This window comes from Panthera pardus, unplaced genomic scaffold (genome assembly GCF_024362965.1).
Source record: "Panthera pardus isolate Hobbes unplaced genomic scaffold, ASM2436296v1 HiC_scaffold_17, whole genome shotgun sequence".
Lineage (NCBI taxonomy): Eukaryota > Metazoa > Chordata > Mammalia > Carnivora > Felidae > Panthera > Panthera pardus.
Genome location: NW_026526732.1, coordinates 8,130,315 through 8,144,443, shown reverse-complemented (window position 1 = coordinate 8,144,443; position 14,129 = coordinate 8,130,315). Strand labels below are relative to the sequence as shown.

Genomic DNA, 14,129 nt, shown 5'->3' with positions numbered 1-14,129 from the left:
TATTTACTGACATGGTTTTCTTCCTTTTGGTCATATCTGGTTCATTTTATATTGGGTTATTTATTGCATGTGACCTATTCTACCTTTCTAGAAGCTTTAGAATTTTTACGTTTGATATTAAAATTTACCATGACATGACTAGGTGTGGGTCTTTCCTCATTGTCTTCTTTTTGTATGTTCTTTCAGTTAGAGGTTATTTTGTTTCATTTTCTAGGATTATAAAATTTTTTTCCTTTCCTTTTTTTTTTTTTTTTTTTGGCGTGTGAGTGTATATATTTTTGATGCCAATTCTTTGCCAGTTCTGTGTATCTCCCAGTTTAAAACTTGTTTCTGTTTTCCTTAAGCTATTTTTTTTTGGTGAATGTAAACTTTTAAATTTACTAAGTCAAATATATTGACATTTTAGAGTTCATGCTTTTGAGTCTTAAATATTTTTCCTACATTAAGATCTAAAAGGTAATTATGTTTTCTACCAAGAGTTCTATCTAAAGTTTGGTGTTTGATGTTATTTAATTCCTTTAGAGTTGATTTTCATGTACAGTGGTAGGTAGGGATCCAGTTTTTATCTTTTTTCCATTTTGTTTTCAGTTCCATTTATTGAAAGTCTCTTCTTTGCCCACTGATCTATTACTCTGTCACATATCAAGGTTTGATTCACACATATCTGTCTGTGCTCTTTGTCCTAATCTGCTTATGCCAATTATCAGTATTTGGTATGGAATAGACATTTTATTCTGGATTATTACAGTAATATACCAGGAAAACTGAAATGTAATCACTCCACTTGTTGGCCATTCTAAAGAATTTTGATTTTTGAGGCTGGCACTTGTTTTGAGCACTGGGTGTTCTGTGTAAGTAATGAACCACTAAATTCTACTCCTGAACCCAATGTTACACTATATGTTAACTAGCTAGAATTTAAATAAAAATTTGAAAGAAAAAAATTTTGTTTTGATAGTATATACGATGGGAATTTATTGAAGAACTTGAGCAGTTGAGTTATACGTATATTCTGACTTATGTTTTTGGAGATTGTATCTGTTGAGGTGGATGGGGAGGGAGGATGGTGAGGGACAGGAGTGGAGCAAGGGGACCAATTCTATGCTGCTGCCAGAGTGTAGGTGAGGGATGGTAGTGATTTTAGTAGCAGCAGTAGTAGAGGTGGAGAGTAGCGGATGGATTTGAGATGGAGGGAAAACCATTAGAGTTTTCCGACTTATTCAATGTGATAGATGAGAGAAAGTTGGGACTCATGTAATGTGTTTGGGTATTGAACAGCTGGGTGGATGGAGATGCCATTCCTCAGCTGGAGAATTCTGGGGAAGGGACAGCCTGTAAGTTTATGAATTTTCAGATGAATTATGGTACCACTTTTAATTTGCTTATGCTCGGAAATGGCTTTATGGTCATGAATGTTTTATAGCTTGTTCATGCTCTTTCCTTTCCAAATAGGTGATTCTTCTTTGAAAACTGCAACCAGATCTCTTCTGGAATTCAATACAACAGAGACCTGTAAGCAAAACACAAATCACAAAATCCAGACTAGCATCACCTTCTTATGTGGGAAAACTTTGGTGAGTCCGCACAGTTACTTTGTAATGTTCTTTCCTTTTGTTAAAAATGTTTGTCTGTTGGACATTCTTACTACAGTGTCATTCCGGGAAGAATAAGTGAGCAAAATTAAAAACACAAACTGAAAACCCCAACCAAAACGCCATCGCCATTAAGAACCAATACATAAACAAACCCTAGCCTGTAGTTACAACTTTTAAGTGAAACTTGACCTACATCCTGTATAAAACTACAATTCAAGGTGATTAGCATGTTTAAACTCGAAACACTGTTGAACATTTACATTGCAGGCATAATTTTTTTTCTAAAACTTATTTTCATGGCATTTTATTATGGTAGTTTTTAGGGCAATGCACTTATTTTTTTAAAAAAGGTTTTTGTTTTCTCATTTACATTAAATTGGAGAGGCCAACATCTATCTAGGAGAAGCCTTGGCCAGCAGACAATGGCCACTAACATCACTTTTTCAAGTATTGCTAGTATCGAAAGGGGACATAAATAATTATTTAAAGCATGATGTTTGTTCTTATCCTCTGTATATTGCATGCGAGTTTTTGCTGTTAATCTCTAGTGTTCAGAAAGGGACTGTCAGTGAATAATTGCCAGCTTTTAGGAGAAGCAATTTATTTTTTATTTTTATTATTTATTTATTTTTTTAAATGAAATTTATTGTCAGATTGGTTTCTATACAACACCCAGTACTCATCCTAGGAGAAGCAATTTATGTACAAGTCTTACGAATGTTCTCTAATCAGAGTAAGAATGCAATAAGGTTGCAGGGTAGAAAAATAAGGTTGAGTGAAACTCCTGTGGGTATCAGTTTGCTTTAAAGTATCATTTTAGAATTTGGTGCTGTGACTTCCTGCATCTTCAGACCTATAATGTCTCCTCTGAAGAACTTTAAAAATAGAACTTACATTGTTAATTTTGGACCAGCCTGTCAGTTGCACTGTTGTCTATGTTGAAACCTTGGAAAAAGATCTGTTTGCAGTGATATGAAATATGGAGGTCTGTGCTACAGAATAAGCTAGCTGCTGCTTTAATTTTAACTAACTTCCCTCAAGAATTCTGAGTTCACCGTACAAGAACCAGAATTGCGAAGAACTCCCTAGATTTGCATGTGGGCGTATGGAGGTAAATTCAGTATCACGTATCACCCAGCAGCGCTGCGGTTGACCATTTTGGAGTCCACCTTGGTTGCAGTCTGTTAGGAGGGGCTGCCCTTGAGTGTGGGGTGTCTGAAGCAAGGCTGGTGTGTGAACTCAGTCGGGTCCAGATGGGCGTCCGTCCTCAGCTTACAGGAAGTATGAGGTCACATTTTCTGGCTTTGATTTTGTTGGCATTTGGTTAAGAGAACATTTGGAGTTTGAGAGTGGAAGGGCTCCGAGGATTGCATCCCATGAGTTTACTGTGCTTTGCATAGTTGGGGCAGTAGAACAGTTTTGGACCGATTATACCAAAATTCCAGCATGATTTCATGAAGCTTTTGTCTCATAATTTTTGCATTTGGGAACTTCTTGATGACCTTGATTAACTAAAACAGTTGTGTCCTCCCTCCTCCCCCTCTTCTTTCTGCTTTCAAATTTTCATTAGCCTTTACTGTTTCTAACTTTAAGGGAGAAAAAAAAAACCTTACATCATGCAGTATCGTAACTTATTTTTACTTTTTTTAAAAATAGGGAACTCCTGAATTTGTAACTGCGACAGACTGTGTGCATTACTTCGAGTGGAGGACCACTGCAGCCTGCAAGAAAGACATATTTAAAGCTAATAAAGAGGTAACGAGGGGGCTCAAGGTCACGTGCTTGACATTCTGGGACCTTTAAGAGTTGAAATATTGGCGCAGACCTTTTGGGGTCAAAATCTTTTTTAGTTTTCAGATTCCATTTGAGCAAAGATAACCGTATGATTTAATTGTTAAAATGAGGCTGGGTGGTTCTTATTTTTAGAACAGGGCATTTAAAACATCACAGGATATGATTAGAAATGGACTGGCTCAGCATCTACTCAGTTGGTTAGTTAGTTCTTGGTTTCTGGTGCTGCGCAACTTGGTGACTCACGTGGTTGAGCTTGTGTTCAGCGGATTCCCTCTTCCTACCGGCCCCATGTCTCCCCCACCGTGGGGCGGCTTCTGGACGCTTTCCGAGTCCAGGCCAGGCGTTCCTAGCCCCTCAGTTCTCTGCCAGTTCACCTCAGAGACTTAGATGGCTCCTGTCGCTCCCTCCACTCTTTTCCTGGTGTTTGCTCAAGTCATTTTTGGTGATTAATGAAGCATCCTCTCCCTGAGCCCAGAGACTCTGAAGCTGGCTCCGCTGAGAGCAGACGGCACTCCCCTGCTGCTCCTCCCCTCTTGCCATCCCGCGTCTGAAAGGTGGTGTCCTGTGCTCACCTAGACGACAGCCTTCGTGGGTCATGACTCTCACGTGTCTCCGTTAGTTGTGTGTTCCAAAGGATTCGGTTCACAGACTCTCTCAGGTTCTAGGAACTGACAGATGGGGGGCCATCTGTTATTTTCCGTGATGGCCTAAGATAGTGCCGTTGAAGGAGGGTGAAAAGAGAGATGTTTGTTTTTTGAAAATAAAGCCAAATTAAGTTAAAGAGAATAAGTTATCAGTGGTCTTTCAAATATGGCAGTCTTTAAAAGAAAAGACAGTCCGATAGGAAAGTGGCAGAGGGAAAATGTTGCCTCCCGGAGAGGAGCGTAAGGAATACTCAACGAGAAAGCAGTTTCCATTGTGGGAAGAATGAATGCCTAAGAAAATGACACTGACATTGAGGAGACCAGGTCACATTTAAACCTCGAATTTTAACGCTTAGGTTAAGCTCTTTGCCAATATATATCGGTGAATGGCGGGAAAAACATCTCAGGGGCACAGAGACACATGCCTCCTGCTCTCTTTGGGGCCTCAGACCTCTCTGGGCCCCACACATGTCCTCTGGGGCTCTGGTTTTCCAGCCTGAAAGTGCTGCCCATTTTTCCAGTGTTACCTGTGCATCCTGTTACCTCGCCTTGCTGAGCTGACAGTTGTGTCTCCCACCACCTGGGGAAAAATCGCTTCTCAAAATAAATACATACATAGCAACCTATTTTCTGTTTTCTTCATGGTGCAGGTCAGAAGTCACAGGCTGCAGACCCTGGACCAACTCCTGCCCCCTGGCCTGTGTTTGTGCAGCCCCAGAACTAAGAACAGGTTTTACATTTTTATAGGATTAAAAAAAAAAAACAAAGAACAACAACAGAAACCTATGTGACTTACGGAGCTTAAAATAACGTGCTCTGTCGCCCTTTATGGGAAATTGAGTGGGCCCCTGTTCTAAATTAGATTTTGGTATGTTAAGGGAGAGGTATAGCCCTCGTTTTTTCTCAAAACGGTGGCATTTCATTTCTCTTGGAAGCTGACGTAAAGATCATGAGCACCATACAGTTTGTCCTCAGTGATACTCTCTTTAGGTCTGGTTGGTAGCTGGGGCTTTATTCATTCAGTTTTCATTTATCGACGCCCTGTCGTGGGCCAAGAAGTAGGAATTTCATTAAATTTTGAAAGGGTTCTTGCTTTCAGAGAACCCATAGACCTATGGTGCAGAGGGCGTGTCTTCATTCACGACCCGGGTTCATCGTGCCTCAGGTACAGGAAAACTGAGGCAGGAAGCACGGAAGAGGACGGTGGCCGCCAAAAAGCAGTGCCGTCGCTGTTAGTAAATCATAATCAAGTAGATTTCCTCTTCTCTGTTTTTGGTAAGATCTGATTACACCTTACGGGCTGTGGTATCACTTCAAAAACTAGTAGATGTCTCATGTAAACAAACCAACCAGATTTGGTTTTCACATTTCATTTCTGCTGTCATTTTTGCTTTGTCAGATTTAGAAGAATTTGGTGGGCAAATATCATGGAGTTCCAGACACTGGCTCTACAGGCTGGCAGAATAATGCCTGTCTAGTGGATCCTGGTTGGTTTTTTTTTTTTTTTAAAGATAATTTCTTTAAAATATCACGGACGGACGTCCCCTTACCGTGGCACTCTTGGGAACACAGGAAATTCAGAACTGGCATGCCAGTGTTCTTACCAGAGTTACATAAATACAGCTAATATACGTATGGTGCTAACAAGGTTGATTCACTGTGTGGTGTTTGAAGCTGGCAAGCGACCTCCTTCCCGGCGGCTACATTCCTGCTCTTATGAATGTCTCCATTGCTCTGCTCAGTGGAGCAGGAAGTGGGGAGGACTTTCCCCAGGAGCCTTCACTGTTTTTCCGATGCACGCTCCAATTCTGTGGGGCGCTGTGTTAGGCGTGTCTTCTGTTCCTTCCTGGAGTAGCGAGCCGGCCAGAAGTTGCTAAAACTGCCTTGAGCTGGGTGTCTGTGGACCTCGCTTCCTGGAATCTCTCGAGTCTGTTGGTGGAACCGAGCTAGTTTGGAACTACGAGTTCTTTCACACATGGCCCCGGCTTTCCTTCCCGCCGTGTTCCAGGCTGCTCCCTTCGTTCCCAGGCCTTCCTTTGGTCACTAGAGAGGTGCTCCCTGTCTCCCGTTCCCACCCACTCACCAGCCGGCTCGCTCCCTGCTCGAGTTCTGTTTCCGTATTAACCTGCCGGAGGATGATGGGCTGTCGGTTTGTAGGATTCTGGACACCATGGTCGCTCTCGCGGGAACCTAGTCACTGTCTGCAGCAGCACCTTTCTTTTTGGCCGCTTTCGTGCAGGATGCAGTGTTAAGCTTGGCATCTGGCCTGCCGACCCTGCTGCTGGCTTGGTGTGCCTGTGTCCCCGGAGCGGAGGCGCCGGCCCCCTCAGTCATCAGAGACCCCTGATCAATGCTGTGGGCGTTGGGGGAGTTCGCTTTCAGGGTCTGGCTGAAGGGAATTCTTGTGTCCCCTGAGGTTGTTTGATTTGATCCATTAGATCTCCCTGAATCTCTGAGAACAGGACTGGGGAAAAGGGTTAGTAGGTCAGAGCATTCCTGCGGGTTTGATAGCATCTTTCTAAGAATAATTTTTTAGCTAAATAGTAAGCAGTTAGTTTTTGTTATATAGATCTGCCTGTGAATAGCTTCAGTCTTTTTTGCAGTCAATTTTAGGAAAACCATCCTTTGAGAGTGATATAGCAGATGACTTTGAAATGATCACCGAGGGGCACCTAGGTGGCTCAGTTGGTTGAGCATCCAACTTTGGCTTAGGTCATAATCTTGTGGTTCATTGACTTCTAGGCCTGCACTGGGCTCACTGCTTTCAGCTTGGAGCCTGCTTCAGATTCTGTGTCTCCCTCTCCCTCTGCCCCTCTCCCTCCCCGCCCCCTCCCAAAAATAAATGTTAGAAAAATGATTGCCAAGAATGTGAATTTTTGGGCATTCTCTGGCAGGGCAATTAAAGGGGTATTTCCATAAAGACGACGTGGCGGTACATGATGTCAATTAGATGACCAGGGCGTGTTTTATTCTTGGGCGCATCTCTGGGCTTGAATGCTCTGCCTTCAGAAATAGGTAGACCTTGTAAAGCGCAGGGTCTTCTAGTGGGTTCCTTGAAATTTTAAAAATAAGAGGACATTAGTTCCTAGAGATGAGCGAGAGGGCCTAGGTTAGAATGCAGGAAGCGTTGGGTTAGATGCGCAGAGGAGGAACGTGTCTGCATACGTTCCTGAACAGGTGTTTAGGGAGGCCCCGTTAGGTTCCAGGCGTCATCCTAAGCCTCCCGCTTAGGACCACAGCAGTGACAGGGTCCCTGTCTTCAGGGAGCTTCCTCTCTCGTGGGAGAAATCTGGCGAGTCAGCAGATGGCAGTGCCCGGAAATACACGTTAGCGTTATGAAGAAAAAGGAAGCGGGAGGCTTCTGGCAGCGTGCTGCTGGGATTGGGCAGTAGTGAGGGAAAGTTGGTGGTGCTAAAGGTACAGCCGCTGAAGCTCTTGTCGACCTTTGCTTTGTTCCTATTGTCTACGGGGACCCCGACAGTGGAGATGTTGGCCACAGGCCCCACCCAGCCGGTAGCGGAAGAAGGTGTGTGTCCAAACCATTTCTCTTCCTCTCTTCTAGGTGCCGTGCTACGTTTTTGATGGAGAGTTCAAGAAGCACGATTTAAATCCACTGATCAAGATTAGCGGAGGTTACTTGGTGGATGACTCTGACCCGGACACTTCTCTGTTCATCAACGTTTGTAGAGACATAGGTAGGTTTGGGGGGGGTGGTGGTGAAGGATTTCTCAGAAGGCTTCGGTATCTTTGCGCTTCTGCCGTTCTTCCTAGTTGGAATATCCGTGTCACTGAGTGGGCCCCCTGAGGAACCTACCGGAAAGATGTTGTGCATAACCTCACCCCCGGGCTCCCAGTCGGTTCTGATTCCGTTGCAGATCTTGTCCAGACTGTTGGTCCATCCCAGTGTGGTTCTCTGTGCCAGATGTGTTGGTTCCAGGATTCTCCCATAGCTGACTTCCAGGGAGATGGTGGGGAGGGCGGATAGAGTGGGTGTGCCGGGCGCCCCGAGACCTGCTGGAGCAGGATGAGTCAGCCCTCCTGGGAGGGCTGCGGGGAGGAGGGTGTCTAGCCAGCTGTGTGTACCCCAGTCTGTCGGCTTTGTATTGCAGGCTGGGCACAAGGGACAGACGGACAGCCAAGTGACCCGGGGAACTTGCTCGTGACGCGTATCTTAGCCCAAGCCAGCTTCTTGCCCGGCTTTCTCTACAGGTGCCAGAAGCAGTGTGAGAAGTGTGGGTGTCTTTGCTCAGTTAACTGAAGGCTGTAAATGGCCTTTATCTAAGTGGAGCCCTGAGAACTGTTACGAATAAACCTTTGTTCTGTCAGCAGTTTCTCAACTCCAGCTCTGTGCGTTCTTCAGGGGCGAGGAGGTGTTAGTCCCGAAGGCCGAGACTTGTCTTCCTGCTGTGCCAGCAGTAGTTGTGCACCCGTAAATCGTGCTGGTAATTAGCTAATCAAATTAAGATCGTTTCTAGTGTTTTAAGTTCCTGTTTCTCACATAGCACGTGGGACTTTGGCCTTAGGAAAGTTCGAGACAAAATTTTTAGTTGTTTTGAATTTTCGAAAAATGTTTTAAGTTTGAGAGAGAGAGGGAGCACGTGCGTGTATGGTGGAGGGGCAGAGAGAGGAGGAGAGAGAGAACCCCAGGCAGGCTCCGCACTGTCAGCACGGAGCCCGGTGTGGGACCCGATCCCACAAACTGAGATCCTGACTTGAGTTGAAACCAAGAGTCTTCCGCTTAACTTGACTGAGCCACCACTCAGGTGCCCCTACGTTCGGAAAAAAATTTAAAAATAAACTCCGAACGTGAGGGTGTGGCTGGGTGGTCGGTACGTGAGTTTACAGTTATTCTTTGAATTGTACAAATACATTATATACCATTTTGATTTTTTTTAAAGTTTATTTTGAAAGAGAGAGAGGGAGGGGGAGGAGGAGCAGAGAGAGAGGGAGAGAGAGAGAGAATTCAGCACTGTCAGCACAGAGCCGATGTGAGGGATCGAACTCACAAACCATGAGATCGTGACCGGAGCCGAAATTAAAGAGTTGGACGCTTAACCGGCTGATCCTCCCAGGTGCCCCCCCATTTTGATTATTTTCAAACAATTTTAAAAAGTGAGTATACCACATACGTGGTTCACTAGAAATGACTAGTGATAATTTTAGATTTTTTTATGTCAGGCTCTTTACATCATTCTTTTGTTCTCTGAAGACAGCTTTTAATGTTCTTTTGGAAAAAGCCAGATAGACAGAGTCTTTGTCTTAAATGGATCTGTAACTCAAATTTGATTATAAAGCTGACGAGCCTTGCAGATTATTGAATTCTGAAATAATATGCCATCTTAGTTTAGAAAACATTTAGATTCCTGGTCTTTTTATCATTTTGAGGATTCTCTGGATTCAGTAGAGATATTGTTATGAAAGGGTTTTTGTTTGTTTGTTTGTTTTTTTAAAGTTGGCTCCCCAATGGCCGTGGAGCCCAGCGTGGGTCTTGAACTCATGACTGTGAGATCAAGATCTGAGCTGAGATCAAGAGTCGGACACTTACTGACTGAGCCACCCAGGTGCCCCAAAAGTTTGTTTTTCTTTTTGATTACTGGCAGTTTGAATTGGCCTTCAGTGACTTTGACTCACAGTAGTTTTTTGAATTTAAAATTTAAAAATGAAAAAAAAAATTGATTTGCCAGTTATTGTCCAGACGCCCTCCATCCCCAGGAAGTTGCCCTGGGCCCCAAGCCTTGTTTGACGGTGACCCTGAAAAGCTCATGAGCAGCCGTAGCTTTGCTGCTGTGTGCCTGCCTGTGCACACTCAGGGTACCTGCGTCCCGTCTTGCCTTCAGTGGACCAGCGGGTCTGCTGATGCGGGGTGGGCAGGGAGCCTGCCACACCACGGGGACTTGATGTGGACTAAAACCGTCCCCTCGCGAGGTTTCACGGTACAGCCTGACGATGCGCTTACCTTTTCCTCAGCCGCCGCCACCTCCCATCACGCTGGAGAAGAAGGGGCAAGGGCCCCCCTCTGGTTGATCAGGCTTTAGTTAAAGACCAGGCTGGGCCTTATTTACTCCTTCACGGCGGAAATTTGAACCCCTGTCCTGTGCTGGGCACTGAGTCCCAGCCTTGGATGGAGCTTATAGTCAGGGGCACGTGTGAGGTAAGCGTGTAAACCCGATGCCGTGTGAGATGCCCGTGGCGGTGAAGGAAAAGCTGTAGGACGGGAAAGGGTGGCGGCAGTAGCCGCTGAAGTCTGGGCGGTGTTCTGGGTACATCAGGGCGGTTTTTAATCCTCCCCAGACCTGTGGGGGATGCCCCAGCAGTTGGACAGTTGTGTGATGAGAGCAAAGTTACAGAGACAGCAAGTGGTGGATCTAAGAGTTGAAGCCAGAACTGTCTGTAGGTTCTTTCCACCAGGGTCCTCACCTTCCCACTGATCCCTGGGGCGTCTGCGTTTTCTGCATTGTTTGTAGCTTGGAGGAGGGGATGACGCTGCAGTCGGTGTATCTGTAGGAAAGGGTGGGGGTGGGGGGTGTTCCTTAAGTACAGATTACACAATAGTCCCCGTTCCTCGGGCACCTCTTCCCTGCCAGGTGCAGCGTGAGCGCCTTCCCTGCACGTCCCGGCAGCCGTGCCGGGCAGGCGATGCTGTTCTCACTCCATGTGTCCAGAGTGGTCAGTGGCACGCCCACGGTCTCCGGACGGGGTTCGGTCCTAGCTCTTCCTCGTTTCCAGACCTCTACTGCTTTATGTTACTTTGGGGACTTTCAAAAATTTGATAGTTTTTTTTTTTAAAGGGACCCTGTGCCTAAGGTTAAGCGTGATCATCAGTCCTGACGCACGGCCTGATTCAGCGTCATGTGTGATGTTTTACAGACTCCCTACGGGACTCGAGTCCACAGTTGCGTGGCTGTCCCCGTGGCACTGCTGCCTGCCTGGTGAGGGGGGACCGGGCGTTTGATGTCGGCCAGCCCAAGGAGGGCCTGAAGCTCGTGAGCAAGGACAGGTGAGTGTGCTCTCGGTGCTCGTAACCCCCGCAGGTCCCCGCGAGATTGCTACTTCGTGTGTGCTCGTAGAGCCGTTGGTCATGGCTGTGCATCACGCAGGCTGGTCTGCTTGCCGATTTTCTGGTCATTTGTCTCTGTGGTCGTTCAAAACGTGTATCACGATGCGGCACACATCCGTACGTGTATTCAGTTCACGAGATAACCCCTACCTTAACGCATGTTCTGATGTTCCGGTATTCTCCACGTCACATCACTCGTGACGTTGCTTTTGCGCCCACAGTCCTCTGTTCCCCAGAGGGGAGGTTTGCTGGTGTCTTTGTAGGGTGTGGAGCTTGCTTCCTTACCGGGGTGCGGCGAGCACCCTAGTTCCCGTGGGGGGGTGGTTTGTTTCTCGTAAGAAGCCGTGCTTTCTGCACATGGGCTTCTACGGCCCTCGTAGCCTTGAATTAGCAGAGAGAGGCTTTTCTCCAGAGTGTCCCACATGACCACGGCTTCGATCACGTCTTGGGTTCCAGGGGCCTTTGGTAGATGGCTCATCGTGGCTGTTCTAGCATGGAACTGATGGTGCGTCAGGGTGGGCGCTTCTGTCCACAGAAAATGTCGGAGCATCACCTAAGTTTAAGAACATTTGGGAGGTTTCTGTACATGTGTCTGTGTTAGTTTGCCAGGGCTGCCATGACAGCGTGCCGTAGGCTGGCTTCAACCACAGAAACCGGTTTCCTTTCAGTTCTGGAGGCTGGGAGGTCCAAGGTGCAGGGAGGCCGGGTTTCTTCTGAGACCTTTCTCCTTGACTCGTAGACGGCCGCCTTCTCCCTGTGTCCTCACCTGGTCGTTTCCTCTTTGTGTCTGTGTTCTGGTCTCTCCTTCTGATACTGACACCAGTCGTGTCTGATTAGCTCCTCACATCCTCCCTGTGGCCTCGTTGTCACTTACTCACCCTGTCTTCAAATACAGTCACATGCCAAGGCACTGGGGGATTAGGGCTTCGGCATATGAATTTTAGAGGGACACAGTTCAGCCCGTCCCGTTGTCCTAAGTGACAGGTGGGTGACTCCTCATGCAGGAGAGGGGACTTTGTAAAACGTGGGCATTGAATGAAAGCTAGAGCTTTTCAGAGAAGAGGAAGGTCATCTGTTTTCGGGTGTTCTGTGACCGTCAGCCCTGGAGCCGCGGGCACATCCCGCGGGGAGGCCAGCACACAGACCGGTGGCCCAGGCTCACCTGGCCACGGGAGGGCAGGACGGCTGTGGCACTTGGCCGTCTTCAGGTTAGAGGAGAAGAGACCTTGGCCTGCACTGACAAGCCGCTGTGTAGAGAAGTGGTCGTGCAGCCTCGTGGACAGAGATGCACTCGGCCGCTCGGCTGTGTTTGTTTTGTTTTCTCAGATCGTTTATAGTCTTGTCTTGTTTGTCTTACTCAAGCGGCTTTTCTTAGTATTTAAATTTACACGTCAGTCGTTTTATTTATTTTTAAAAAGAGAACAGTATTCACTGAAGTTTACTTAAGTAAAACAGTTTTTTAGAATGGAGATTGGAGTTATTTTGCGCTGCGGTTTCCTTTATATTTCAGTGTTTCTTCTGTTCCCCCCTCCCCCAAAGGAGCGTGCGGAATACTCAGGGAAGCAGATTAATGTGAATCTAATTCATACTTTCACAACCCTCTTTTCCAAACGTGTGTCGTCCAGGCTTGTCCTGAGTTACATGAAAGAAGAGGCCGGGGAGCTAGACTTCTGTGATGGTCACAGCCCGGCGGTGACGATCACGTTTGTCTGCCCGTCGGAGCGCAGAGAGGTGAGTGGCTTGCCTCGGAGGGCTTCCTGGCAGCTCTCGTCAGTGGGGACCGGCCGAGCGAGCACATCTCGGGGCGGGCCAGGGCGGCGGGTCTGGGGGCAGGAGACAGCCGGCCGGGAAAAGATGCATCAGTGGAATATCCAGGAAGATGTGCCTGTGGGGACAGACTCTCGTCTGCACGTGCGAGGGTCTCGGGGGGACAACGGCTTGGTGTTCGCTTTTTCTCGACAGCCTGGAGGGGCCTGTGCATATGTCGACGTAGGATGGCGTGTTGATGTAGGGAGGCGTCTTGTTCTAGTTTGTGTGAGATGATTTTAAGCGGTTCGTGGAGAGATTTCTTAAGTTTATATAGCAGCGCTGATTGGAAGGAGTATTTGAAAGGCCATATGTATAGTCTCAAACCTGTGACTCCCTGGCTATTATTTGTTAGGCTGAGACAAGGTGAAAGTAGCTAATGGGTTTGTGGAAACAGTCAAGGCATGAGAACAGATGCTCTGCAGACGTGGCGGAGGCCGTGCAGGCCAGACGCTGGAGTTGCGGGGCTAAGGAGGTAGGAGACTCGTGGCCAGAAGGAAGGTTCTTATTCCTAGGGCCTCGCAGCGAAGCCTTCCGTCCCCTCCTCCCCCACTCTCACGCGGCCGATGACCCCATCATCCGGTCCTCAATTCTGGCACACTCGTAAACTCCTTGAGGGTAGGGCCCGCGTCTGCTTGTCCTTGGGCCCGTGCCCGGTGGCGTTGCACGCGTCCGTTGCCGTTCAAGTGTCCTAGCAGGTGCGGGGTGCTGATGGAGGGAGATAGCCCCCGGGGAGGAAGGGTAGGGCTTTCCTCTCATTTATTTCTGTCTCCTCATAATAGAATGAAGGGGGAGGAGCTGAATTCTTTCGCGAGGGAACCGTGCTCCCCCCGCCCCACAAACGAACGTGGAATTTGGTCTGGTTTCGGGCTGGCAGCCGGCCCGTTTTGTGTGTGTGGGATTTGGAGACAAAAGTGGAGTCCGGGCCAGCTTTCCATTTTGTGTCCCCAGACTTCCAGGGCCACGTGGTGTCAGCTTGGGAGAGCCCTGCCTGGCCGGCAGCGGACCTTGGTGCTGGAGGCGAACGCTGGGGAACAGTCTGTGTGCTTTCCACTGGCGCCTGCGGGTGTGGAGTGGAACCTAAGCTGGCAGGGGTCTTCGTGTGTCCCCTGCCTGCTGGGGCTTTCAGTGAGAAACGGTTCCCTCCACCATAACGAAGGGAATCGGGAGTGTCCCTCCTTTCTTCTCCGTGGATACGGATACGTGCCTCCATGGATACGAGGCACTCTGTGG

The 14,129-nt window shown here is 47.5% G+C and overlaps 1 protein-coding gene across 1 annotated transcript in view; it reads left to right on the top strand.

Annotated features, from left to right (window-relative positions):
- The window catches only part of IGF2R (insulin like growth factor 2 receptor), a 103,540-nt gene that overhangs the window by 29,116 nt on the left and 60,295 nt on the right, over positions 1-14,129 (top strand). Inside the window, exons 3-7 of the mRNA XM_019412710.2 lie at positions 1,453-1,574; positions 3,252-3,350; positions 7,596-7,728; positions 10,901-11,030; positions 12,716-12,821. Coding sequence (XP_019268255.2) covers positions 1,453-1,574; positions 3,252-3,350; positions 7,596-7,728; positions 10,901-11,030; positions 12,716-12,821 — 590 coding nt within the window. The remainder of the gene's footprint in view (positions 1-1,452; positions 1,575-3,251; positions 3,351-7,595; positions 7,729-10,900; positions 11,031-12,715; positions 12,822-14,129) is intronic.